The sequence below is a fragment of the Corythoichthys intestinalis genome, unplaced genomic scaffold (genome assembly GCF_030265065.1).
Source record: "Corythoichthys intestinalis isolate RoL2023-P3 unplaced genomic scaffold, ASM3026506v1 HiC_scaffold_23, whole genome shotgun sequence".
Taxonomy (NCBI): domain Eukaryota; kingdom Metazoa; phylum Chordata; class Actinopteri; order Syngnathiformes; family Syngnathidae; genus Corythoichthys; species Corythoichthys intestinalis.
In genome coordinates this window covers 2,834,239-2,859,774 of record NW_026651592.1, presented here as the reverse complement: position 1 = coordinate 2,859,774, position 25,536 = coordinate 2,834,239, and the positions used below count along the sequence as shown (strand labels likewise).

Below are 25,536 nucleotides of genomic sequence, written 5' to 3'. Positions count from 1 at the left end.
ACAAAGCAAATAGGGACGTCAAAGAAAACAGAACTTGGAGAGTATTTAACGAAAAAAAAAAAAAGAATGACACCAAAGACAAACGTCCTGACGCCCTCCGCTTTGTTACATTTTTAAAATCTTTGACAAGCTCATCTAAAAAAATACTGCAAAAACATTCAACCACTGAGATCCTTTCCTCCCTCTCCTACTTATATTTATATAGATGACATTTTAAAAAGCACTAGCGTTGCTTGTGTACCTGTCAACTGCAAATGAAGACAAAAACACAACACCCACGTAAACATGCTAACAGTGGAGGAGATCATGACTTGATAACCTGCTAAATTGAACCAGAATAAAAAAGTAAAATTGAGTTGGAGCATGGTAATAGACAGAATACCAGTCGAAAATGCATAAAAACACCTAATCACCGTTGAAATATGCATTTTATTAGGCAAAAATAAGTACAGGTAGTCCCCGGGGTTACAAACGAGTTTGAACTGTTCCCACGAATTACCGCGTAAATCAGAATTAACATTAAAGTGCTTTGAGCGTCTTGAAAGGTGGAAAAGTGCGATATAAGTATAACACCATTTACCATTTTAAATTTCAAAATAACTATCCAAAAAGTCCAAAAGTATTGTATTTTGTTTAATGATGAGGGATACACTGCCCTCTGGTGGCAGCGTGGGAGAAATAAGTTTTATTTCTTCTCACTCCTTTTCGAATACTCATATTTTGTTCTTCTTTTCTTTTGATTTTTGTCACCGATTATTGGTACCTATTTATTGAATATTCAAAATAAACATGTTCAATCAAAAAGCATGCGGTCTGGCTGCACTGACAATGGAGCTTACACACTCGCTGACTTGGATAAAAGACAGTTGCGCTCTGGTTTGGCACAAATAAGGCTGTTAGTACTTTCAGCAAATACATGTTTGTATGCATTTGTAATCATGTTTAGAGCTTTGGGAATTGTAAATACTTTAGCATTCGTAGCGTTTAAGCTAGCGGAGTTTTGCTAGGCAAATTTAATCTACTAAATTTACTTATTGATCAGACTAGGTGGACGTTTGAACACCAATTCTTTTGTGTGAAGTGTTTTTCTGTTATAATGTGTGTTGTTTTGAACATACCGTATTTTTCGGACTATAAGTCGCAGTTTTTTTGTTTTTTTTTTCATATTTTGGCTGGGGGTGCGACTTATACTCAGGAGCGACTTATGTGTGAAATTATTAACACATTATGATATCATTTCACATGTTATTTTGGTGTTTTGGAGTGACACTGATGGTTTGGTAAACTTGTTAGCATGTTCTTTATGCTATTTTTATCTAAATAACTCTTAATAGCTATGGCCACGTTCGCGTTCTGCCTTTGGCAATGTGTGTTCAATTGTATTTTTGTCTGTTTTGTATTGAAATGCATGCTTTTAGTTTGTGGCGCTTTCACGCCCACGTGGGGGCGCACTCGCACTTGTTTATGTGAAGAAGAGCGCTCACACACCAGAAGAAGATGGACAGCTCCGTAGCTCTGAGTGAGTGGACGAGTTAGCTAGAGAGAAAGACAGCTGCGAACCTACGTTCATTGTTTATGCTTGTAAAATATCTCTACAGAGGCAACACCTGTGTGTATCATCTTTTCTGTTGTTGTTGTGTGTTTTCCACCCGCAATCATAGAGACAGTTTTGTGGTTGTTTGAATGATGTGCTAATGCTAGCAAACGCATGTTAACTGTTTATGTCAATCCTGTAATAGCACCTAATTATCATTTATTTACGCTGATGCGAACCTGTTTGGTATCTAGGACAAAATTGATTCAGCAAATTATACGGACGTCCAACATCGTCTTTTGGGAGTTTAGCCAGGACGGAGCCGTAGCGTCCTGGGGAGGACAGTATATTCGCATTTCGTTGTTCATGCACTGTACACTGTACATTTATTCAGCATGTTGTTCTCTATTGTATTTTTATATTAAATTGCCTTTCAAGATGACATATCTGTTCCATGTGTTGGATGTTATCAAGTAAATTTCCCCCAAAAAACGCGACTTATACTCCGGTGGGACTTGTATATGTTTTTTTTCTCTTCGTTGGGCATTTTATGGCTGGATCGACTTATACTCAGGAGCGACTTGTAGTCCGAAAAATACAGTAAGTGTACATATGTGTGTTACAGCTTTACAAATTGTCAAAATTGAGGAAGGGAAAAGCTTCAAAAAGCAAAAACTGCCTTGTCTGCTGTCTGTAAACCTGAACCTATGTCCTGTGAGGCACCATAAGTTACTGTTTGTGCGACCTAAAAAAAAAAAAAAAAAAAAAAAGACTGGAAACAAAATGGTGGACGAGATTCTGGGTTTGTAAAGTTGAAATTGCGTATGTTGGGTATGTTGTAACTCAGGGACAACCTGTATTTGATCGCCTGGAATTGGCAACTACAGATTGGTTGCTGTTTAGCACGTGATTAATAACACTGCTCGTGTTCTTGGAATCAATTTTAAAACTTAAAAGAGTTGTCAAAGGATGTCAAGGATAAGCTTGCAGACCTGCAAAAAGTTGGAATGTTTTCAAAAACCATCATTGGTGCACGGTCTTGCTTGGTAGCGTGAGGACGACCATAACAAAAGTTGTAAACCTTGATAAAGGCCTGAAGGCTATTGGGATCTCATGAGTTTTCCACATGCAAGGCATGTTTACAGGCCCGCCTTGAAACTACAGGTGAGTATTTCGATGAATCAAAGAAGGCTTGGGTGAAAATGCTGCGGTCGGATTAAAGCGAAACAAGAGTAATTTGGCATCAACTCCACCTGCTGTGTTTAGAGGATTGAAAACAAACACCATTCCATTCCTACAGTTAAAAGTGGAGATGAAAACATCATATTATTATTCATATTTTAGGGGCACAAAGCAACTGGACCACATCGAGTGAAGGGGAGCACTTAGCATATTGTTGAAGCCTGAATGAAAATCGGAGCTAAAGAACTCAGAAGATGGGTTGTGGATTGGCAGATCTTGATTTTTAAAAAAATGCTAGGACTACTAAAGCGTGCTCCCCAAACCTGAACTCAGTAGAGCATGTATTAAAGTGCCTGTCACAGCAAAAATCACGTTTATTTCATATTTCGAGCGGTATTTTATTCTCCTGAATGAAATGGACCGCTTGGGTGTGTGTGGAAGCGATCAATATATTTATTCCATTTTTTTAATCCGGCGCCATGAAAATGAGTGACTTCCTAGATTGAGGAAGAATGCGAATGTGACGTCAGCAGACTAATCATCCTCAGTATATAGCCAATACTACAGTATGCAGAACGACTGCGGATTCAATTGATTTTGCGGATTAATTTGTTTATTTTTCGCATCACACCAGCCCAATCAATGTGCTGCAGGCTTTTGTCGGGGGTTTGTCCGGCGTTCATTCTCCAGCTGCGTCCCCGGCGACGAGCACTCCTGCTGAGGCCACAGCAGGGGAACGACGAGCCGAAACTTGCACGCCGCCGGGGGCTGGCCGATCGGTGAAGACTGTCACCCTCGTCGCCGTGTGTGACATGACTCAGGGTAGTTTTGTGAGATTTTTCGTTTCCGAAAGGCGAAAAAGAGACTTGGAAGAGCCGCTCGGTTCTGATTAGCATGTAGCCTAGCTCTTACACTTCCTCTTTTGTTTACGCTCGTTCCTCCGTCTCCGAGTCGTCGGGAGCTGCACTAACTCCAGTGGCATAAAATACCGTTCGTGGTAAAAAGTGGGGAGTTTTGGTCATTACTTGGTAATTTAGCCCTGTCGTACTGAATAAATGCATTTTTAATATTTCATATTCCATTTAGCACAAGACTGTGATTTTGTCATGATCATAAAATGTATTTAGCAATCGGGAAAAATACTTAGCACCAAAGAATATTCTGTAAAAATATTGCAGTACCGAGTAAACAAGTATGGCATTTTACAGTATGCTGGAGTCATCAGCCCCATGTTTGTTGTCGTTTGAAATCTTCCTCCTCCTCCAAATATGACTCAAACATATGGCTGTATGCCACAGCCTTCCTCTGGATCGACAATATCACTTGAAAGATCCACACTTGAACGAGAATCACAGAAAAATGCTTCCTTCTCAATTAGTCTGAATTCTAAAATCATAAATCCGCCGACGTCCTCACCCATGTGGAGGCGCCAGAGCGCGATAATGACAGGCGGGGCTATACGGCAGAGTAAAAGACTCTTTTCTCGACATCTCCATATTGCCAAATTTTTGTACAGTCAAATTGCCTCAAAATATGATTTCCCTTCCAATTGATAATGCTATTTACGTTTTTTATGGTGTCACAGGCACTTTAAAGGAACAGAATGACCTCAGATTTGAGAGTTTCTGAGAGAAAGTTCAAAGACATTGAGAGCTTCTTGTGTGAACACTACCTGTTCTCCTTGCGATGCATTATTTTCATAGGGGTTTCTCCTGCTTGTTCAATCTATTTTATCAGCTCTTGTCCTTAATATCAGTCACAGGTAAGCTGAAACGATCTTATAGCAAGAGGATGAGTTCACCTTGCCTGGCCGTCAGCCAATCTCAGACTCCAGCTTCCTCTGACATTCTACTAACATGTGCGTTCTTTGAAAGCTCTTAATATTCTGAATGGTTGTTCAGAGTGGAATAGACTCCAGCTCTTTGAAAACCAGAAAAGGATGTACGATTCTGTCTATTACCATAAAAAAAAACGAAAAAAATTGAAATTTGAAAACACTAATATCTGACTCAGACTACACGAGTTCAGCTAGACTATAGCAAGGCAGGCACGTCGTGGAGAATCGTTGATGGCGTTGCCGACATTCTGAAGTGTGTGTGTGTGGGTGTGGGGGGGGGGGGGGGGGGTACGTGGTGTGACGCATCCACTGATTGCCGATCTGGCATCTCGGGTGCCTCACCATCACATTGTATCATTGTGTGTGGCAAGTTCTACATCAGGGGTGCCCAAGTCCAGTCCTCGAGAGCCCCTATCCAGCTTTTTTTCCATGTCTCCCTCCTTTAACACACCTGAATCAAAAGATCAGCTCATCAGCAAGCTTTGCAGGAGCCTGACAGCGATTCTCATTATTTGATTCAGATGTGTTGGAGGAGGGAGACATGGAAAACAAGCTAGATAGGGGCTCTCGAGGACCGGACTTGGGCACCCCTGTTTCACATGTTCCTACTATTTGTTGATGAGTATTGACCAACTGTGTAACTTTGTAACCGGCATGTACTTCTCTTGCGTGCACTCTTTTGCTCTCATATTTATTTAATTATTTTTTAAATCTCCCTGAGTATGCAGACGCCAGTAACGTGTGACACCTACACTTGTTCCTCGACCTCACGCAGAGAAAAAAACCCAACAGTAAATCCCATTTCTCATCTTGTTTATAGCGAATGTGTTGATTCGACCAAAGTGGATGACTGTCACTATTATGATATCAAGTGCCTCCCTTGCTATTACTGATTGACAGCTGCTAGTCGCGACTCCCGACAACGTCAGCTCTTACACCGCGCTCTTTTCGGCAGTATGCACTGATCAGGCAGGCTCTGGCCATGTAGTGTGACAATTCGTCCGTTCCAAGACACACTGTGGCATCGTGACACAATGTCGTGTAATCTGACACTGCGATCGCCAGGCACCGCCAATAAAAATTGTGTAGTCTGGGGAAATGCATTAGTGGCAAATTTAAATTCCAGCAAGACATCAAATCATTATTTCCTCCATTGTAACATAAGGCGTAATAAACTTTCTATATTTTTCCCAGCACTTGGTAACAGTGATTTTTTAAAAATCTATAAACAAAAAAAGACGGACAAGCGTTCATTACTGTAAGAGAAAAAAAAAAGAAAAAAAAAAAAACAACAACAACAAACATGAAAGCAGCAGGCGACCTATCTCTCTCCAAGACGGCCGCCGTAGTGTTCCCTTTGATTAGTCGGAGGTTCCGCTACCGTCCGTGTACGTTAAACAGATGCTTTAACGCGCGACCTCAATAGTTGCGAGCGCTCGAGTGTTGTCGGTGACATTTCGCACCCTTCTGAGCGCTCTTTTGTAAATGTCATGACGTGTTGGATAGTGGGGGTGGAATGTTAAGGGGCTTCCTCCTGCCACATTGTAGGCATTTCGGGGTTAAATTAATGCCCCCGCAATTAACCAAAAAAAAAAAAGCTACTTTTGTTTTGATCGCGTGTAAGACATATATTTTTTAAAGAATTCAGAAAAAAACAATGAATCCAGTGTCAGACTCTTTTTTTTCTTTTTTTTTTCCCCCAACACATGTGCCCGAAAAACTCCTCCACCAGCGAGTAAGTGGTCTACACCAGTGATCCCCAACCACCGGGTACCGGGCCGGGTCCGTGGCACATTTGTTACCGGGCGGCAGAGAAATAATAAATCATTTGTTAACAACCGCAATCTGCCCTGTGCCTCTTGACACATCAATATGCCTGTCTACTCTACTGACTAATCCGAGTAGAGATATGTGTACGTCGCCATCTGGTCGTTGGCCGCCATTACAGGTTTATTTGCGCACCTATAGCAGCCAAATGTCAGTCAATGTAAACAGTAAAGTTAGCTGCTGTTGGCTGTGTGCTGTGGGCATCGACGTCTTTGGACAGCATTTTTACGGGGAAAAGGCCACCTGCTGAGCCAGAAGAGGAGCCTACAACATAGTCCATTCTGCATAATATGTTGCTAAAATCTAGCAAGCAACAAAAGCGAATGCACTGAGAGTATTTCACCTCGTGGTGAACCGTATTTGTAAAGCCAAGGAACCTTTCCGATTGGAGAAGAACTTATTATGCCTGCGACCAAAGATATTTGCTGTTTAGTTTTAGGACAGGCTAATGTTTTCCCTGCATTCAATGTCCGTTTTTAGCCCCGTCGTGTTATTTCGTGTTTACTGTCATTTTCTGCCACACATTGCCGGTCTGTGAAAAAATAGACCCACATTACACCGTCCGTGGTGCAGAAAATGTTGGGGACCACTGGTCTTTGCGATAATACATTTACAACATGACAATCATAGAGATCAAAGACACCAATGAACCAATCAGCTCTCGCCACCCCAAAAGGGTCAACATCCCTGTGGGTACTCCGGACAAAAACGGTGTTAAATATAACGGTGATGGGTTTCCAGCAAGGGGCGTGGGATTGGTGAGGAAGGGATGGGGTCAGTTTGACCAGTGAGGGTTCGTGATGAACATACCGAAAGAAAAGCCACGATGTATCCAGTGTCGGACTTTTTGCCAGACAAAAAAAAAAAAAACATCCACCAGTGAGTGGTCTACACGTTGAGACATTTACAACATGATGATTTAACATGTCCGTGTGGCTATTCAGTCCTTCTTCTTGGTTGTTGAATTTGTTTCACTTTTAATCCAAGAGGCTACTTCAGTTTGAAGTATGTCAGGTGCGGTGACACAATCTGTTGTAACTGCCCACCAGATACATACACCACTTATACAAACTGGAGGGAAATGGGTTTCAAATGAAAGTTCATTATGAACCTAAAATGAATCAGAACCTTGAGGGACATCCCCTCTATCCCAGTGGTCTCAGACCCGGTCCTCAAAGGCCCGCTGTGGTTCGTGGATTTTGTTCCTGCCGATCCAGCACAGCTAGTTGAACCAATGAGGTTTCTGCTAAAACAAGCAGCACCTGACTGCAAAAAACTGGATGCACTTGTAAAACACCAGAATGGTGAAAAAGTGGTGTCATTTGTCAGGTTGGAATGAAATCCTGCACCCACAGTGGGGCTTTGAGGACTGGGCTGGAGACCGCTGCCCTATCCAACTGGGATTCAAACACACAACGTCATCTTGCCAGTTGAGCGCGCCGACTATTGAGCTAGAAGAAAGAACAGGTGAAACAAGTGCTGTGCATGGAGAAGCTCAGGAATCTGAATGCCTGGGTTCCAGAGTGATGGCATGGTTTTAAACCCTGGTTGGGCTTCAGGTCATCTTAATTTGACCTTCTCTAAAAGTTTAGAGAATTGCTGACCGTCCGATGTTTAAGGTATGTTTGAATGACTTGCTGACCTCTAACAAGGGGCTGAACACCAAGTCACAATAAGTATATGAACCATGACAATTTCCAATGACCTCCACCTCATGACGCTTCCAGTCTCTACAAATAGATTTCCTGATTTTAAAAGTATGGTTCTTAAACTTTCATTATTCATCAAATTCCAGAATAAGCCAGAATGGTTAACCTTGCATGAAACACGGTACTTCCTGATTCGTTGATTCATCATGCACTGCTGTCTTCAAAACCTCAACTGTCCAACCATTTCCCTGGTTATCTGTTGTTCGAGCCAATCAAGAGAAAGAGGCGGGAGCTGCAGATGTGATCAAGAAGCAACTATCTGGTTAACTAAAATGTCGGTGTGCAAAACGTTTTTTGTATATGGTTATTTTTTTGTTGTTTTGTCAGAAATAAACAATTTCCTTATTAATTGAAAATGAAAGAATTTGACGAAAAACTTTTCTTAACGGGAAACAATGTATTTGCTCTTCTGCAAACCAAGGTCATACTTCATGTGGATTGGTTGCCTTCTGATGGCGTGACCAGGAAGCGACAATCTGTTTGAATACTACGGCAGAATGCAAAGTGCTTTCAGTAAGAAGAGAAAGGATGTTTTCACGAGTGTGACGAGAATAGCCATCGTTCAATCAGTAGTCGTGTATTTTTTTGAAGGTTCATCCCAAGGAACAGGTCTCGATTAGATCTCTCCTGGATTGATACGTGGAATATATTCATTGCGATATTTGGACCTATCAGTCTGGCATGCCAGGTTATATAGTAGTAGAAATCCTTGGAAATTATCATTAATTTTGCCATTCAGAGAATGGCGAGGTGTGTCAAATAAGCCCCTTTTCATATACATATCCCGGTAACATCCCGTGTAAGGTGATGAGGGATTTACTCGCGTCATTGCTTTCACATATGGAAAGATATCCCCGGAATGACGCGGGTTGGACGGTTTCACAGACTTGTCCTGTGTTACCGACGCGGCGCTCTCTGTGCGGGGAGGGCTGCTGGCGCAATTCTTTAATCTGTACATTACGTCATTTATAGTCAGCATCGGCTGTCACATTCTGTTGGTCAGGTCAATGTTTTGTTACAAAGCCGGTTGTGGTGGCATTCCCCACATCATACCTGCAGCCAATTCAAGCTCATCGAGACTGTATTTAAGCCCAGGCGATCCAAGAGAAGGGTGCCGAGATATCAACTTGCTGGGTGCCATTCGACACCCTTGTACTCTTGAATTTTGTGCATTTGCTAGCTTGTTCTTCTGCCGCCCTTGTTTTGAGTATTTTTTTGTTGTTGTTGTCTTATCGGCTCTCTACCTAACACTTAGTATTATTCATCCCTGTCGGTTTATTGTCACAGACCCGTTGTGTTATTCCCCCTTCTCTGCGATCGCATGTATTTTTGTTTGTATTTAATAAACCCTTGAACGCTTCCTTCTGTTGTTTTATGCTTTGGATACAACCTAGTTTCCGCAGTTGCGGACCCTAAAATCGGCAACAAAATAAACCAAATATTTGCAAAGATGGACGATGGGCTCGCTTCCTCGGCTCTACGATCCAGTTATTTAATTTCATTATGTTTTCAGTTTAATCTTGCCATTTCTAGTTTGCCATGTTGATAATTGTCATGTTTGTTTACTGCTTTTCGTCTTACTGGGAAGAAATAGGAAATGATGATCGGCCCGCCATGTTTACGTCATCAGCCATCGTGGTGTGACCCGGGAATCAAAAACGTGCTTTCACGCATGCCTTGTCCCGGTAAAGCCTCGTACATAATACTAAGATGCGACCCGTTGAATGTCCGCGTAATCTCCGTGCAGGCGACGAGGGAATTGCTTTCACACACAAGGGCTACCCGTTTAAATCCCGAGATTTTAACGGTGTTCAGGTGAAAGGGGCTATAATGGACACTCCAACAGTTAGGCTTTCATTTGAATGTTTCAAACAATAATCTCAACTTTTTGGGAATTGTGTGAACAGAACTCCACACCTAAACCTATTGAATCAAAGAAACCTTTTCGATTAAAAGTGAAATCAAAGAACCGAGGAGAACTCAGTCAAATTGATTCAATATTTGTGTCCAGGAGAAGTGAAGGTGGTGGGCCGCAGGTGTTTGGTTGGGAGTGCGCCACCGCAGGATCCTCACATTTGCCAGATGAAAAAACCTTCCAATGGTAATTGGTCTACACGTTAAGACATCTACAACATGATCCAAGAGATCCAAGACACTAACGAACCCATCAACTGCCACTTAGAGGTCAAAGTTTGCATCCCAATGAGGCTCCTGATAAAAACGGTGTTAAATAGATTTGATCTCGGGGGTCCAGCAAGGGGATGGGGGTTTGTGAGAAAGGGAATGGGTTTTCTGAGGGGGGTCCAGTTAAACCAGTGTGGGTTGGGGATGGAGGTGAAGGGGTTGTAGGTGCGTCACCACAGGGCTGTTTGACTTCCTGGACGGGCAGCGCCAGCTACACGTACCACTCCTTCTTAGAGATGACCGAGCCGTCGGTTTGGGAGATCATGTCGTCGGCTATCTCGGGCTCGGGGTCGTACTGGAAGGCGAGAGTCCGCTCATCGTAGTCGCGGCTCTCGCCTTCGTCCACCGTGAAGTAAGGCCTCTTCAGGTCCTCGGCCTCGCCGTCAAAGTCGCGCTCGCCTCCGGTCTGTGTTGGTTTCTTTTCATCATCTGAGTCGTCCGGGTATTGCAGGTTCTTGGGCATGGGGGGGTGCGCCGAAGGTCCCCCGCCGCCGCCCGCCTTGCTGTAGCCGTTGCCAAACACGTGCTTCTTGGTGCTGTAGTCGCCCTTGAAGGTGCGCTGGCGGCGGCGCAGGAACACGAAGAGCAGTATGGCGGCGGCCCCCAAAAGGGCCACGCCCCCTACCGCCACCCCGATGGCCACACCTGCAGTGTGCTGCTCCGGCGGGATCTCATGGCCCCCGGGTGGGTTGTTAGGGAATTCTGGGTAGGAAAAGACAGATGGAAGGGAGTGTGTCAGTGCTCTGGTGGGAGGAGGTGCAACTGTGCAGATGGAAGGACGGGAAAGACGAGGACAGGGAAGCAAAGGGGAAAGGGAGGTACCCCGAACCCTGAGGTGGACTCCTGGATCTTCCAACCCAAATCAGGCAGCATGCAAAGTCAAACTGGAAAAACAAAAGTACAGAGCCCAAGACATGACAAATATTTCTGGCTGTAAAATGACCAGAAACACAAATTGGAGGCCACGTGTGCACAAAATACACATTTTTTATGAACAATTTGGATGTCAGGGTAAGCCAATGGAGTGCAACTTCACATGAAACTGCAACAAGTCACATCCTCTAATCTATAGGTTTCTATAGAAATTGCTCCATTTGCTTCCTAGTATGTCCTGGAATGTTAATACCAATTTGCATTTTGTGCACACCTAAATTGGACATATTTGTGTAAATGGAACGCAACTTCACAAGAAACTGCAAAAAATTATTCCCTCAATCTTTTGGCTTCTATAGAAGTTGCTCCATTTGTATACCAGACTGTCCTGAAATGTTGTACGTCTCTTGTGTGGCCATAATCTAATTGTGTCATTTCTGGGACTCCATATAACAGTGAAGAGTGATTTGAAAAATTCGTGCACGAACCAGGAATTGGAAATTCCACGTGGTCTCATTCGACAAGCAACGGACACGGCGACGTTCAATCAAAGATCGTCATCAGCTTGGAAGTGTTGAAAGCAAACAGCCAGAAAGCGTTCAAAGCAGCCATCGTTCAAATGAACAGGAACTTCAAAAATCACACAAAGGCAACTGAGGAAAAATAAACTTCCGTGGTGCGGAACAAGTTCATCAAGGTAGAAAACACCAATCCCTGCCTGCTGTAAGCATTCATTTCAACAAGTCAAACAGGGCAAAATTTTAGGTGGGACAAAAGGAAGACAAACTGTGCTTTCAAGTCACAACCTGCACTACCATGACGTCATCCAGTTCTTCTTGCTAGGACAAAACTATGCATGAATAACAGCCATTCAGTTGATAAAAGCCACAAAGAAGTTGCGATACGCACTTCCAATTTTGTAAAGGTCTTCAAATTACCTCAATTTTTGCCTTCCGTTAATAGCGGTACACTTTACTCTGAATTTCAAGCTCAGAAACAACTTTGAGAGATGCGGAAATGCCAGTGGGAGCACAGTAAAAGGTTAAAAAAAAATTTGTACAAACTACCTATGTTCTTCTGCTGATTTCTAAAAAAAATAGGTAGAATCAGTCCAGTCTTTCATCACTGATGTCAAACTGGCGGCTCTGGGGCCAGAGCTGGCCCTCCAAATTATTTTGTGTGGCCTGTGCAAGTAAATGTGTACCAACTTCATGTTCAAGAATTTTTAAAATGAAGATAAATATATAAATATTTATTATTTTTACAAAATTAGGGCTGTCGAAATAACGGACGGTACTTAATTTTTTAAATTAATCACGTTAAAATATTTGACGCACATGCCCCGCTCAAACAGATTAAAATATCAGCACAGTGTTATGTCCACTTGTTACTTGTGTTTTTTTTGGTGTTTTGTCGCCCTCTGCTGGCGCTTGGGTGCGACTGATTTTATGGGTTTCAGCACCATGAGCATTGTGTAATTATTAACATCAACAATGGCGAGCTACTAGTTTAGTTTTTCATTGAAAATTTTACAAATTTAATAAAACGAAAACATTAAGAGGGATTTTAATATAAAATTTCTATAACTTGTACGAACATTTATTTTTTAAGAACTAAAAGTCTTTCTATCCATGGATCGCTTTAACAGAATGTTAATAATGTTAATGCCATCTTGTTGATTTATTGTTATTATAAACAAATACAGTACTTATGTATACCGTATGTTGAATGTATATATCCGTCTTGTGTCTTATCTTTCCATTCCAACAATAATTTACAGAAAAATATGGCATATTTTATAGATGGTTTGAATTGTGATTAATTACGATTAATTAATTTTCAAGCTGTAATTAACTCGATTAAAATTTTTAATCGTTTGACAGCCCTAAAAAAATATGTTCATTGGTGTTCTTTTTAACTAAAAAACAAATTAACAAAATGATAAATAAATAATTAAAAAAAAAAAACCTAAACAAAACTATTACGTAAGATGTATTTGCAGATTTTCCCATTCTGAAATGTAAATAAATACAAAAATATAAAGACAATGTAGCATAAATAATAATTATAATTTGATAAAAATAAAATAAAAGCAACAAAACGTATGAAAAAAGACATTCCTAAGAGACAATTACATATTCAAATATAAATTTTAATTCAAATTTAAAAAGAAATACATTAACAATGATTAAATCCTTAATATATACACCTGTTACAATTACAAATAGCAATTGCACATAGCAAAATAAATAAATTATAAATACAGATCATGATAAAAATATAATAATAGTAATTATGTAACAAATCGGCTTCTAAAGTGGCGGTTGTGTTTTGCATGCTGTTCCTAAACGCACCGTGTGACTGACGACAGAGTGAGAGAGGTGCTGAAGAATTTTTACTTTCTCTTTTCATGTTGTTGTTGGCGTCGCCTACGGCGGACAGCAGCTGTGTTGTATAGCACATGTTCGGGAAAATAATGATTGAAAACCCAACGAAGCTGGCGACTTCCTTACCGATGTTACAACAATAATAATTGTCACTTGTGACTTATAAAGAAGGGTGAACGGAGGTCGTCGGAGGACTCAAGATCATAGACATATTAACCAGTACCGTGGTGCACACCACGGTCATATTGTCCTATCGCTTCCATCTTAATTTCAATGGGAGGCATCACCTTTTTTTACCACCTGCACTAACCTTCTTGGGACCCATGTTGATTTCTATAACAAGAAAATCTGCCTGCTCAACCGTTTTGCTGGAAAACAATGAAATTGTGACCCTGTCATGAATCGTCATATTTCGAGCATGTCGTCATATGTTTCAACAAGTCAAATTTTACGTCTGATGTCGAAAACATCGTATGTCGAGATACCACTGTAATTGATACCCTCACAAATTGTTTTTAAGTCCAAATCACGTAAGTAGTGTACGTCGTAACCCGGGGACTACCTGTATAGTGTTTAAGGGGCAGTTTACATTTTGACTCTACGACACGAAGACACAATGACTGACTAGCGGAATGGCCTCGCGTGCATATGGTGTCGGCGAAGACGGTAGGCGTAGATGAAAAATTCTGAATCCTGCCTCCAAAGTGGAAGAATTCGATTACGGGGGTCGCAGCGCATTCAAATGAATGGAAACCCCTAGTGCTTCAACAATTAATTGATTAACTCAAGTATTCGATTAAAAAAAAAAAAGATTCAAATTAAATTTTGCTGCTTTGAGGATTCGTTTAATTATCGTGGTGTTGTCTAGGTTTATTTTGAAAGTGTTTGCAATCAGTTTTATTGATTTGAGTGGATACACTGCCCTCTAGTCTGCCTCATTTCACATGGCTAAATCCAGCTGCTCCATGTTAAGACCAACATAAGCTAAGTTTTTGTTTGTGATAATGTTTTTTTTTTAATGCATTTGTAATTTAGTTTATGGTAAATTTAGCCATTTTTTGTAGGAATATGTGTCTGAACCATTTGTTAAAAGCATGGTTAAAAAAGAAAAAAGTTAACGTTTAATAGCATTTAAGCTAGCAGACTTTTGCTATGTAAGTTAGCCAATTTTTCTTTTGTTGTACATATATCCTTATGTAATTGTTTTATATACCGTTTGAGGCTCAGCTATATCAATTTTTCATGTTACTTATCCGATTACTCGATTATTCGACAAACTAGTTCATCGATTAATCAACCACTAAAATAATCGATAGCTGCAGCCCTAGAAACCGCCTTCGCTTCGATGACGTAACCACTTGCACACATCACATGGACGTGCAAAGCGGTAGCCTGGTACTCCAGACTCACCGCTGTTCCAGCTATTGAGTCTGGCCACCATTAAGCGGATAAAATTTCCAGGGCGGAGCAAGCCACAGCAAACAGACAGCGGAGTGGACCAATCAGCGACGAGGGACTTGCGCGCGGAATTAAATACGAGGAGAGCGGAGTTTATTCAACATGGCTAGCGCGGGACAGACTGTTGTCAATGACTTGTGTCGATGTGTTTTTGGTAATTTAAAACTGATTTTACCGTGGATTGGAACATATTCTCGACTCTCCTGTTCGCCATCTGTGTTGTTGTGGAGACGACTTTCGACGCGGAAGAGTGACGTTGCTCGTTAAGAACACGTCACGCAAATAAACGAATCTGATTTGTCGATTGATTTTGTACTTGCTGGAGAGGCCGTTAATGGGCTGGGTCCCAGACTATACTCTCAGTGTTTGAAAAACACAGGGAGAACAGTCTGGCCGTGCCAGGCAAGCAAAGCGGTGCTATTAAATCTTAAAAACAAAAAATGGTGAAACGACGGTTGTAATTTACTGTTTTAATAATATTTTTTAATTTAAATATGTTGAATGTTTCCATTTTTTGCGCCTTTTGGAGCAAGAGAAAAAAAACATTGCTTGGAGCGAGCAGGCATGTTTTTTTCCGGGCTGACGAGCTTGGTGGGGTCAAAGTGCATCATTTGCTGTCGCCTTGTAAATCTGCACTGCCCCCTAGGGCCTGGCATGAATACTAGATCGTTTTTATGCGGAACTGCGACATTGTTCGAATGGAGATGGAACCATATAAACGCAAATTTAAAATTTTTCGTATTCTTGGAGAGTCACCATGTAAACGCCCCCTAAGTGTTGGAGGATCTTCCTGAGGGCCCGTGAAAAATGATATCCCCCCCCCCCCCCCCCCACACACACACACACACACCGTTGGGCCATCCAATCGGGGGATCCTGTATATGCTCATCGCACCCAGGGTCTGCTCACATCCCGCCACTGCTCCCAGTCAAAACGAACTGGAGTCTAGCGCCGTCAATGACAAAGAATGAGTAAAATATTATCAGACTTAATATGCAGAAGAATATTTCCCACTCAAATCTTTTTTTTTTTTTTTTTTTTTTTTTTTTTTTTTTTTAATGAAATCCACATGAAAACCGTAGCTACGTATAATATTGCCCGTAACCAGACCAACAGCAGTTTGAATAATTTTACATAAACTCAAGGATGTATTTTCTGTATGTGACCCTGAGTTGAAAAAGACCATCTCCACCTCTCTTGCGAGAACATTCAGCTGAAACTCCCCTCCATGCCGCTACACCACTTTTTTAAGTCATGGTTATTGAAACACTATTAACTCATTCACTACCAGCCATTTTCACCAGAGCAAGTCCCCTCACTCCCGACCGTTTTTCTGGATTTTGACTGATTTTGCAAGGCCCACAGAAAATTCTGTTCTATTGCTGTATAAACATGGAACCCACCAAAAGAAAGATTAGACTCTCTTCTTTCAGCAGAAAAAAAGTAAGTTCATATCTTTACCCATTCTTTAGAAATCAGCATTAGAAAATAGCTTAGTTTGAGCAATTTTCCAATTTCTGATGAAAAAACGGAGAAAATGAGCTTTTTGTAAACGCATACATTTCAAACATAACTTTGACTTTAACACAGCTATTTTTTGCATTAGTTCCATCCCAAACATCTGAATATTTTTTCCTTTCACAAAATAGCATCATGAACAAGACAAACAGAGCTTTTGATAGCCAAGTAACAATTTGTTTACACATGACTACTGAGAGATGACGCCTGTTGTCGCTGAAATTACGCCGCTGTCGCCGCGTCTGCCGTGTAAACTTTTCCCTCATCGTTGTCTGTCTCACAAAGATGGATCATTTTTTAATCTCTGCGGGGTCTGCTTGGCGAGCCCGCTGCATGGTGGTCTCAGTCGTTTTACTCCGTCGTCCAGCGCCTGGCATTCCAGGCGTCCTCTCGGTTGTTTTGTTCAGTCGTCCGCCGCCTAGCATACTGCCGCCAGCGCTCCGACCGTTCTGCCCGGCCTTTCATTGCTGTTGAATCGGGTTGCGGGTCTTTACAAAATGCGCTACTGCCCTCCAGTGGCCAGTTTCATTGCTTTAAAATGGGTTTGGAGCCTTGTTTTTTGTTTCTCACATAGATCGCAAGCTATAGATTTTTCTTGTTTAAAAAAAAAAAAAAAAAAAAAAAGGCAAACGACGTATCAATATGTTTTATGGACAATGAAGCATTTAAAAATAGAACGTATTTATATGTTTCTGGGAGCAAATGAGTTAATAACTTATATTAGAAGTAACATAGTAGGTGCAGAATTGTCCGTGACAGCGCGTGGGAGGGAGCTGGCGTTCCACCAACGCTTCATCGCTTGTGGCAACACCTGCCAACGGACTGATAAAACAGCCGCAATTCCGACAATACAAGGGAGCCTCTATTAGCGATACAGTGAGAAAATATTCTGATGGTGCCGTAACCTTGACTTGGAAGCGCTAAAATGTACCATTGAGATTAATAGGTGCCAAAATGTGCAGTAAGAGGCGATAATTCAATCCAGGGGAGTGATAGATTTATACAAGCATTGAATAAGATGAAATAGTGCCCTTTTTTCCCTCTGAATCCCCCTTTTTTTTTTTTTTTTTTTTTTTTTTTTTAACGCTCTAACTACGCCATCCTCTGTAGAGGTGCATTCATCATAGCGCTTTTGCATCCGACGTGATCAGGTGGAAGATTTATAGCTTGTGAACATTTTAGGGACAAAGTGCATGGAAAGGCAGAAGTATTGGGACAGAAGGCTGGATCTAACTATGGAAAGTAGGGCTAGACGATTTTCAGATCAATTTCCCAGATAAAATATTTTTGGGGTCAGCTCGGTGATCAGCTGTTACATTTTTAATCAAACATGACATTGAGGCAAAGGAAACTATCCCTCAAATAGATTCCAACGTTGGTGGTTTTGAAGCTGTTTATTGCACTCCAGGTGAGGTAAACTGTAGCACAAAGCCAGAGGTGGGTAATAACGCGTTACATTTACTTGAGTAACTTTTTGAGAACAATGTACTTCTTAGAGTAGTTTTAACACGCATTACTTTTTACTTGTGTGGATATGTGTGGAAAAAAAAAACAAAAAAAACAATATTCTTACTCTACTACTTCGGGCTGCTAGAGTCGTTACATTTTTCCTTTTTATTCAACAAATTGAATTTATTTTGGCCAGAAATGCCAACAGCAGCTGTCTCAGTTTCACAAATGAGACGTTGTTGCTATAATCACATGACTCCATTATACCAATCCGAAGGGAACAATGTTTTTTCTCCACTAGACGGCACTCAAGCTCTTTGGACGGGTGATGTTTCATAATGTTGTTCTGGTCTGAATTCGATGTGTCATCTTTTTGGCCGAATATGGTCATGTATTAGGTTGTAGTACAGTATATAGCAGTTGGCTGCTTTAACTAAAACCACCCAAACATTTATTATTAGTATATTATTAGTATTCTTTCTCCTCCAAACACGAGAACCTGTGTTTCTACCAAAAAGTTCTATTTTGGTTTCATCTGACCATAACACATTCTCCCAGTCCTCTTCTGGATCATCCAAATGCTCTCTAGCGAACCACAGACAGGCCTGGACGTGTACTGGCTTCAGCAAGGGGAAACGTCTGGCAGTGCAGGATTTGAGTCCCTGGCGGCACATTCTGTTACTGATAGTAGCCTTTGTTACTGTGGTCCCAGCTCTCTGTAGGTCATTCACCAGGTCCACCCGTGTGGTTCTGGGATTTTTGCTCACCGTTCTTGTTATCATTTTGACACCACGGGGTGAGATCTCTCATGGAGCCCCAGATCGAGGGAGATTAACAGTGGTCTTGTATGTCTTCCATTTTCTAATAATTGCTCCCACAGTTGATTTCTTTCCACCAAGCGTTTTACCTATTGCAGATTCAGTCTTCCCAGCCTGATGCAGGTCTACAAATTTGTCTCTGGTGTCCTTCGACAGCTCTTTGGTCTTGGCCATTGTGGAGTTTGGAGTGTGACTGACTGAGATTGTGGACAGGTGTCTTTTATACCGATAATGAGTTATAACAGGTGGTGTCTTTTATACCGATAATGAGTTATAACAGGTGCCATTAATACAGGTAACGAGTGGAACCTCGTTAGAAGAAGTTAGACCTCTTTGACAGCCACAATCTTGCTTGTTTGTAAGTGACCAAATACTTATTTTCCACTCTAATTTGGAAATAAATTCTTTAAAATCAAAAAATGTGATTTTCTGTTTCTGTCTGTGTAATTCTCAACATGGTTGATGTTTACCCATGTTGAGAATTACAGGCCTCTCTAATCTTTTCAATTAGGAGAACTTGCACAATTGGTGGTTGACTACATACTGATTTGCCCCACTGTAAGTGAACCCTTTGCCTAAGGAGACTTAAAGAGCAATTGAAAACAATTTTACTGAACAATTTAAGTCAGTTCATAGACTTCATGATATGTTGACGGGACACGGGGCCTGGGGCCGATGAATAGGGGTTCTGCATTGTTGGCGAGGCCTTCAAAGCTGACCGAATGGAATCACAGACAAAGAGCTTTTTTGTTGAAAACTTTTGTGAATAGGTGCTTAAATCCCTGAATTCTTTATAGATATGGACGTAAAACAGTCTCAATTCTTAGTTAAAAGAAAAAAAAAAAAAAAAAAAGTGCAGTTAGCATTTATTTTACGTAAATATGTCGAAGTACAATGCTAGTGTGTTGGTCAATGTAGCTAGCGGCCGCCTTATGTAAACAGAGCTATTCCGGTGAAAATTCTTGTGAATAGGTGCTTCAATCCAAGTCTGTGACAAAAAAAACCATTATAATAATAAATTTAAAAAATCATTGACATTGTAAGCAGTTACACATTCAATGAATACTTTTTATTTGTACTATAGTAAATTTTTTGATGACTACTTTTAATTCTACTTGAGTAATATTATCTAGAAGTAACCCTACTCTTACGTGAGTAAAATCTTCGTTACTCTACCCACCTCTGCACAGATTACGAGACTGACGTGCTGCCTAACTGCGCCAACGGCACACATAACAAACAGAATAGCACATACTGTGCATTAAAATACAAAATGTTTCATTTTTTTGAGCTCCCGCTAGCTTAATGCTAATATCCAATAGAGAACGTCATTCAAGTGCTAATATGAATTAATATCTCTCGTTGTGATCCTTTGTTTGGTCTGATCGCCTAGCCCTAATAGAAAGAAATACGAGTATACTTTAATGTGAACTAATGGCAACTTCTGATTTACAATATACTGTAAATATTTTCAACTCGATATCAATACTCCTCCCACCCAAAAAAAAAAAAAAAAACAATACAATTTTCAATTTTCAATCTTACATACTTAAAAAAAGGTATATTTTTTAATGAACAGCTGCATTGACAATGATAGATGTCCAATAATGTAGCTCTTCAAAACTAAATTAAAACTCTTTAATTGAGTTTATCGCTAGTAGACGTCCAATCCATTTGGAGTGGGAGTGTGGCAACAAATGACAATTCACAAATGAATTGGACGTCTAGTGACGTCAATAACAGCCAATGAGATTAAAAAAACATTTTTTTTTTATTTTTTTTTATTTTTTAAAGTACAATATCGGTGTGTAACACTGATGTTTTTGTTATAATAATCATAAACTGAGTATCCGGACCAATTATCTGCAAAAGAAAAAACATTAAGCCTATGTAAAATTAAAAAAACTTTAATTTCTCCCTTCCAGCATTCTTTTAGAATTTTATGTAGTAATATATATATATATATTTTTTCCCAGCTCACTACATTGTGTCATTTTATTCAGCAGTCGAATGCATGAAAAAGCACATTCCTACGTAACTTGTTTATATGTATTAATAAAAGCAAAATATTGTCCCGTAGAATGTGCACATTGGATGGAAAGGATAATAAATAACTTCAAGGATACTAAACATTAATATCATGTTCGAATGATGATCTAACACAGGGATTAAAAAAAAGAATAACAAGGACATTTAGAGGCACTTTTGATCCATTGTGTTATGATTTAATCCAGACATTGTAAAAAAAATGATGATGGCACACATTATGTCATTTTTTTAGTTGTCCTTCCTCGTTGGTGTCTGAATGTCGCCCTTGTAATTTCCTCCTTTTTTCTCCTTTTCATCCTCACTTAGTCATGTTACCACGCCCTGCATTTCTGAATAAACGGCCCCCTCCGTCTCCTCTTAGTTCTCCCAGGAATGGAAATTCCTCGTCGAAGCGTGTGCTGACATGCAACTGAGAAGACGAGTGGCTGCCGATTGCCTTTTTGACACTGTTTTTCTTCTTCTCGCATTCTTGCTGGCACCTTGTTTACTTTAGAGGAACGCACGTTTGTCCGGGATACAAAAGTCTATGGACACACCTCTAAATCAATGTAAACATCCATCAAGGTTTGGAGTACAGGCCCTGAATCTTGATTTGCTGTCTTTGCTACCATAGGCTTAACCCCGGTGAAAAAAAAGTACTTTATTGTATTTCAAGAATATTCACAATTTTAGTAATACGTTTAATGTACTGGAATAAACTGCACTTTTTCAGAAATATAAAAATTAGGGCTGTCAAAATTATCACGTTAACGGGCGGTAATTAATTTTTTAAATGAATCACGTTAAAATATTTGATGCAATTACCGCACATGCCCTGCTCAAACAGATTAAAATGACAGCAGTGTAATGTCCGCTTGTTACTTGCTTTTTGGTGTTTGGCGCCCTCTGCTGGCGCTTGGGTCCAAATGATTTTATGGGCTTCAGCACAATGAGTGAGCAACTGAGCATAGTGTAATTATTGACATCAACTATGGCGAGCTAATAGTTTATTTTTTGATTGAAAATTTTACAAATTTTAATAAAACGAAAACATTAAGAGAGGTTTTAATATAAAATTTCTATAACTTGTACTAACATTTATCTTTTAAGAACTACAAGTCTTTCTATCCATGGATCGCTTTAAGAGAATGTTAATAATGTTAATACCATCTTGTTGATTTATTCTCTCAATAAACAAATACAGTACTTATGTACCGTATGTTGAATGTATATATCTGTCTTGTGTCTTATCTTTCCATTCCAACAATAATTTACAGAAAAATATGGCATGTTTTATAGAGGGTTTGAATTGCGATTAATTACGATTAATTATTTTCTAAGCTGTAATTAACTCGATTAAAAATTTTATTCGTTTGACAGCCCTAATAAAAATATACTAAAATCATGCTTTAGTCCAAGGGCATAGGTTTGGTCTCAATATTGGTAGGGACTATATAACAGCATAACCTGCATGTACACTTTTTGCTGGGGACAGGACATTAATAAAACCAAAGAAATTGGGTGAACGGGGGTCAGGGCTACATTTCTCACCAATATGAACCAAACTAAATAATAGTTAATTAATGACTTATTGGCTTATACGAACTGTCACACTTGCTGTGAATTGGAATGAGTTTATCACTGCCATCCCACCCTCTTCAACGGATTGGACATCTATGGCCGTCTGTGGCAGCCAATGAGTTAATTTTGGGGCTTTTCAAATCATTTCCTGTTGGTTTTCGGCCATTTCCTTTTCCTTTTGGGGCATTTACGGTTCACTTCCTTTCAATTTTCGGTCACTTCCTGTTGACTTTAGAGCATTTACGGGTCACATCCTGTTTATTTTCGGAGTACAGTACTTTATTTTCGGAGTACTGGGCAATTTCGCGTTATTTCCTATTGATTTTCGGTCACTTTTTATAACGTTAACAGTAGAAAACATACAGTAGGATATTTCTCTCAAAGCAGCTTCCTCCTCGAGTTCGAAAAATTCATACAGATTAATGTCACGCTAACTCTGATGCAGGTCAGACTTTCAATAGCAAAATTAGTGGTGTGTTCCCCACCTTCACAACATTGGTGTCTTTTTACATTTCTTACAGTGACTGCTGCTGGCGGAAAAAAACAAAAAACAAACAAACTCTAATATCCCTCGTCTTCGAGGGAGTGGAGTAGTCATCAGTCAATCATACATGCGTTTGAAGAGAAAAAAATGGACTGGCACATTCAGCAAGTGAAAAGTCTGAACATATTGAAAGTACTGTAATTTACCTAAATAATTGTAGGGTCATTTCTATCCTTACAACATATGGGTAGACAATCTAAATTACCTATAAAACTGAAGTCATTATATAATGAAATTAAAGTTACTTAAAAGTTGGTGGGGACAATTTGGGCTCCCTGAAAAGTTGGTAGTGTTATGTCCCTACCGTCCCTATGCAAACCTACGCCCTTGCTTTAGTCCTTATACTTTTAACACAGTTTTGAATAATTAGAGTATAATACACTAGATATAAATACAGTGGTACCTCTACATACGAAGTTAATCCGTTCCAGGAGCTTGTTTGTAAGTCGAAATGGTCGTATGTCGAGCAGGATTTTCCCATAGGAATACATTATAATTCCATTAATTCGTTCCACAGCCCAAAAACCTGCACTAAATCCTTAAAAAATACTGCTGGTACTATTACAAATGGCAATTACATATAGCAAAACAAATAAATAATAAATAAAAATCGGATTAATAATATAATAATAATAATAATTCCTGTAATAGTGTAACGAAACGGGTTCTAATAAGGCGGACGTTTTTTTCTGTACCTGAAGGCACCGCGGCGCTGACGTGACAAAGAGGGAGGGGAGCGGGTGAAAGTTTACTTTCGCTTTCAATGCTTTCTTGAGAACATCGTCAATTGCGGCAGACAGCAGGCGTTTTGTGTTGAATAAGTTGTGAAAGAAATGATGAAAACGTGGCGAAGCTGGCGATTTCTCTGGAGATGTTACCACAATAAGAATTGTCAGCTTAACTTATAAAGACTGGCGAACGATGGTCGGAGGAGGACCGTGGAGATGTATTGTTGAGCCATTTCACGGATGCCCACCCTACGCTCATATTTTTCTGTCATTTGCATCTTCGTTTAGAAGGTAAGCGTCAACTTTTTCCTTGTTTCACCACCTGTACCAACCTTTTCTGAAACCTGTGTTGATTTGTCACACAAGAAAATCCGCCGTGCATTCGTCTGCGGTGCTGCCGTTGTCGTCGTATTTCGAGCATGTCGTCGGATGTAGAAACAAATGGCGAGTCAAATTTTACGTCGGATGTCGAAAAGTTCGTGTGTCGAAGCGATCGTATGTAGAGGTACCACTGTATAAGGGCTGTCAAAATTATCGCGTTAACAGGCGGTAATTAATTTTTTTAATTAATCACGTTAAAATATTTGACTCAATTAACGCATATGCCCCGCTCAGACAGATTTAAATGACAGTACAGTGAAATGCCCACATGTTTTATGTTTTAATTGTGTTTTATGGAGATTTGCCACCCTCTGCTGGTGCTTGGGTGCGACTGATTTTATAGGCTTCAGCACCTATGAGCACTGTGTAAGTAATTATTGACATCAACAATGGCGGGCTACTAGTTTATTTTTTGATTGAAATTTTTACAAATTTTATTAAAATGAAAACATTAAGAGGGGTTTTAATATAAAATTTCTATAACTTGTACTAACATTTATCTTTTAAGAACTACAAGTCTTTCTCTCCATGGATCGCTTTAACAGAATGTTAATAATGATAATGCCATCTTGTTGATTTATTGTTATAATAAACAAATACAGTCCCTATGTACCGTATGTTGAATGTATATATCCATCTTGTGTCTTATCTTTCCATTCCAACAATAATTTACAGAAAAATATGGCATATTTCATAGATGGTTTGAATTGCCATTAATTGCGATTAAATACGATGAATTAATTTTTAAGCTGTAATTAACTAGATTAAAAATTTTAACCGTTTGACAGCCCTAATAAATATTTTATACTACAATATTTAAAATAGAAATTATGTGTCATTTTTAAAACATACTTTTTTAAAATTACTTTTTACAATAGTTTTTGACAATTCAAAATGTACGCTCAAAGCTGTCACTGTTACATTCACTGGGTGCATAATTTTAAAGGGCATATTTTAATATTAACAATGTATTATCAAGTTTGAGTTATATGTTTCAGTTTAACGAAGTGAAGTTAATTACACTTGTACTTCAATGCAAATATTTTGGAAACTTGTCAGTATTATTCCTGCATAAATGCACTCAAACCCAAATAGGACATTTTGTCCTGTGTGTAAAGTACACTGATAGCATTTCTTGCAATTGTAATGTAATTTTTAAAAAGTTAAGTTCTTAATTGCTATATTTGTATCGTATGCATCGTATATTTTATGTATTCAACACAGACTCAAGGTGCACCGCATTACTGGGCGCATGAAAAACATATGCTAGCATGCACGCTAGCACACGCGCAAGCGATTTTTTTTTTTTTTTTAAAGGCAGCGGGAGGAAAACTGAGTTAAATTATACGTCATTGAAGAATAAAAAAAAAAAAAAAAAAAAAAAAAAAACTAACATCAATATTCATCAATCCACAAATATGTCAAAGTACTCAATCTTTTGTCTTCTTTAATTGCAACTGCATTACTGCTACTACCAAATATGTCAAGAAAACGTAAG

General features: G+C 39.7%; 1 protein-coding gene across 5 annotated transcripts in view; it reads right to left on the bottom strand.

The window, feature by feature from the left end:
• Window positions 1-25,536, bottom strand: part of LOC130911149 (nectin-1-like) — a 586,891-nt gene that overhangs the window by 329,787 nt on the left and 231,568 nt on the right. Inside the window, exon 7 of one of the 5 annotated variants that reach the window (XM_057828913.1) lies at window positions 5,098-10,975. The exons of the other annotated variants lie outside the window; for them this stretch is intronic. Within the exon in view, the coding sequence (XP_057684896.1) occupies window positions 10,485-10,975 (491 nt within the window). The 3' untranslated portion in view covers window positions 5,098-10,484. Of the gene's footprint in view, window positions 1-5,097; window positions 10,976-25,536 lie in introns of those variants that run through there. 5 annotated transcript variants of the gene reach the window in all.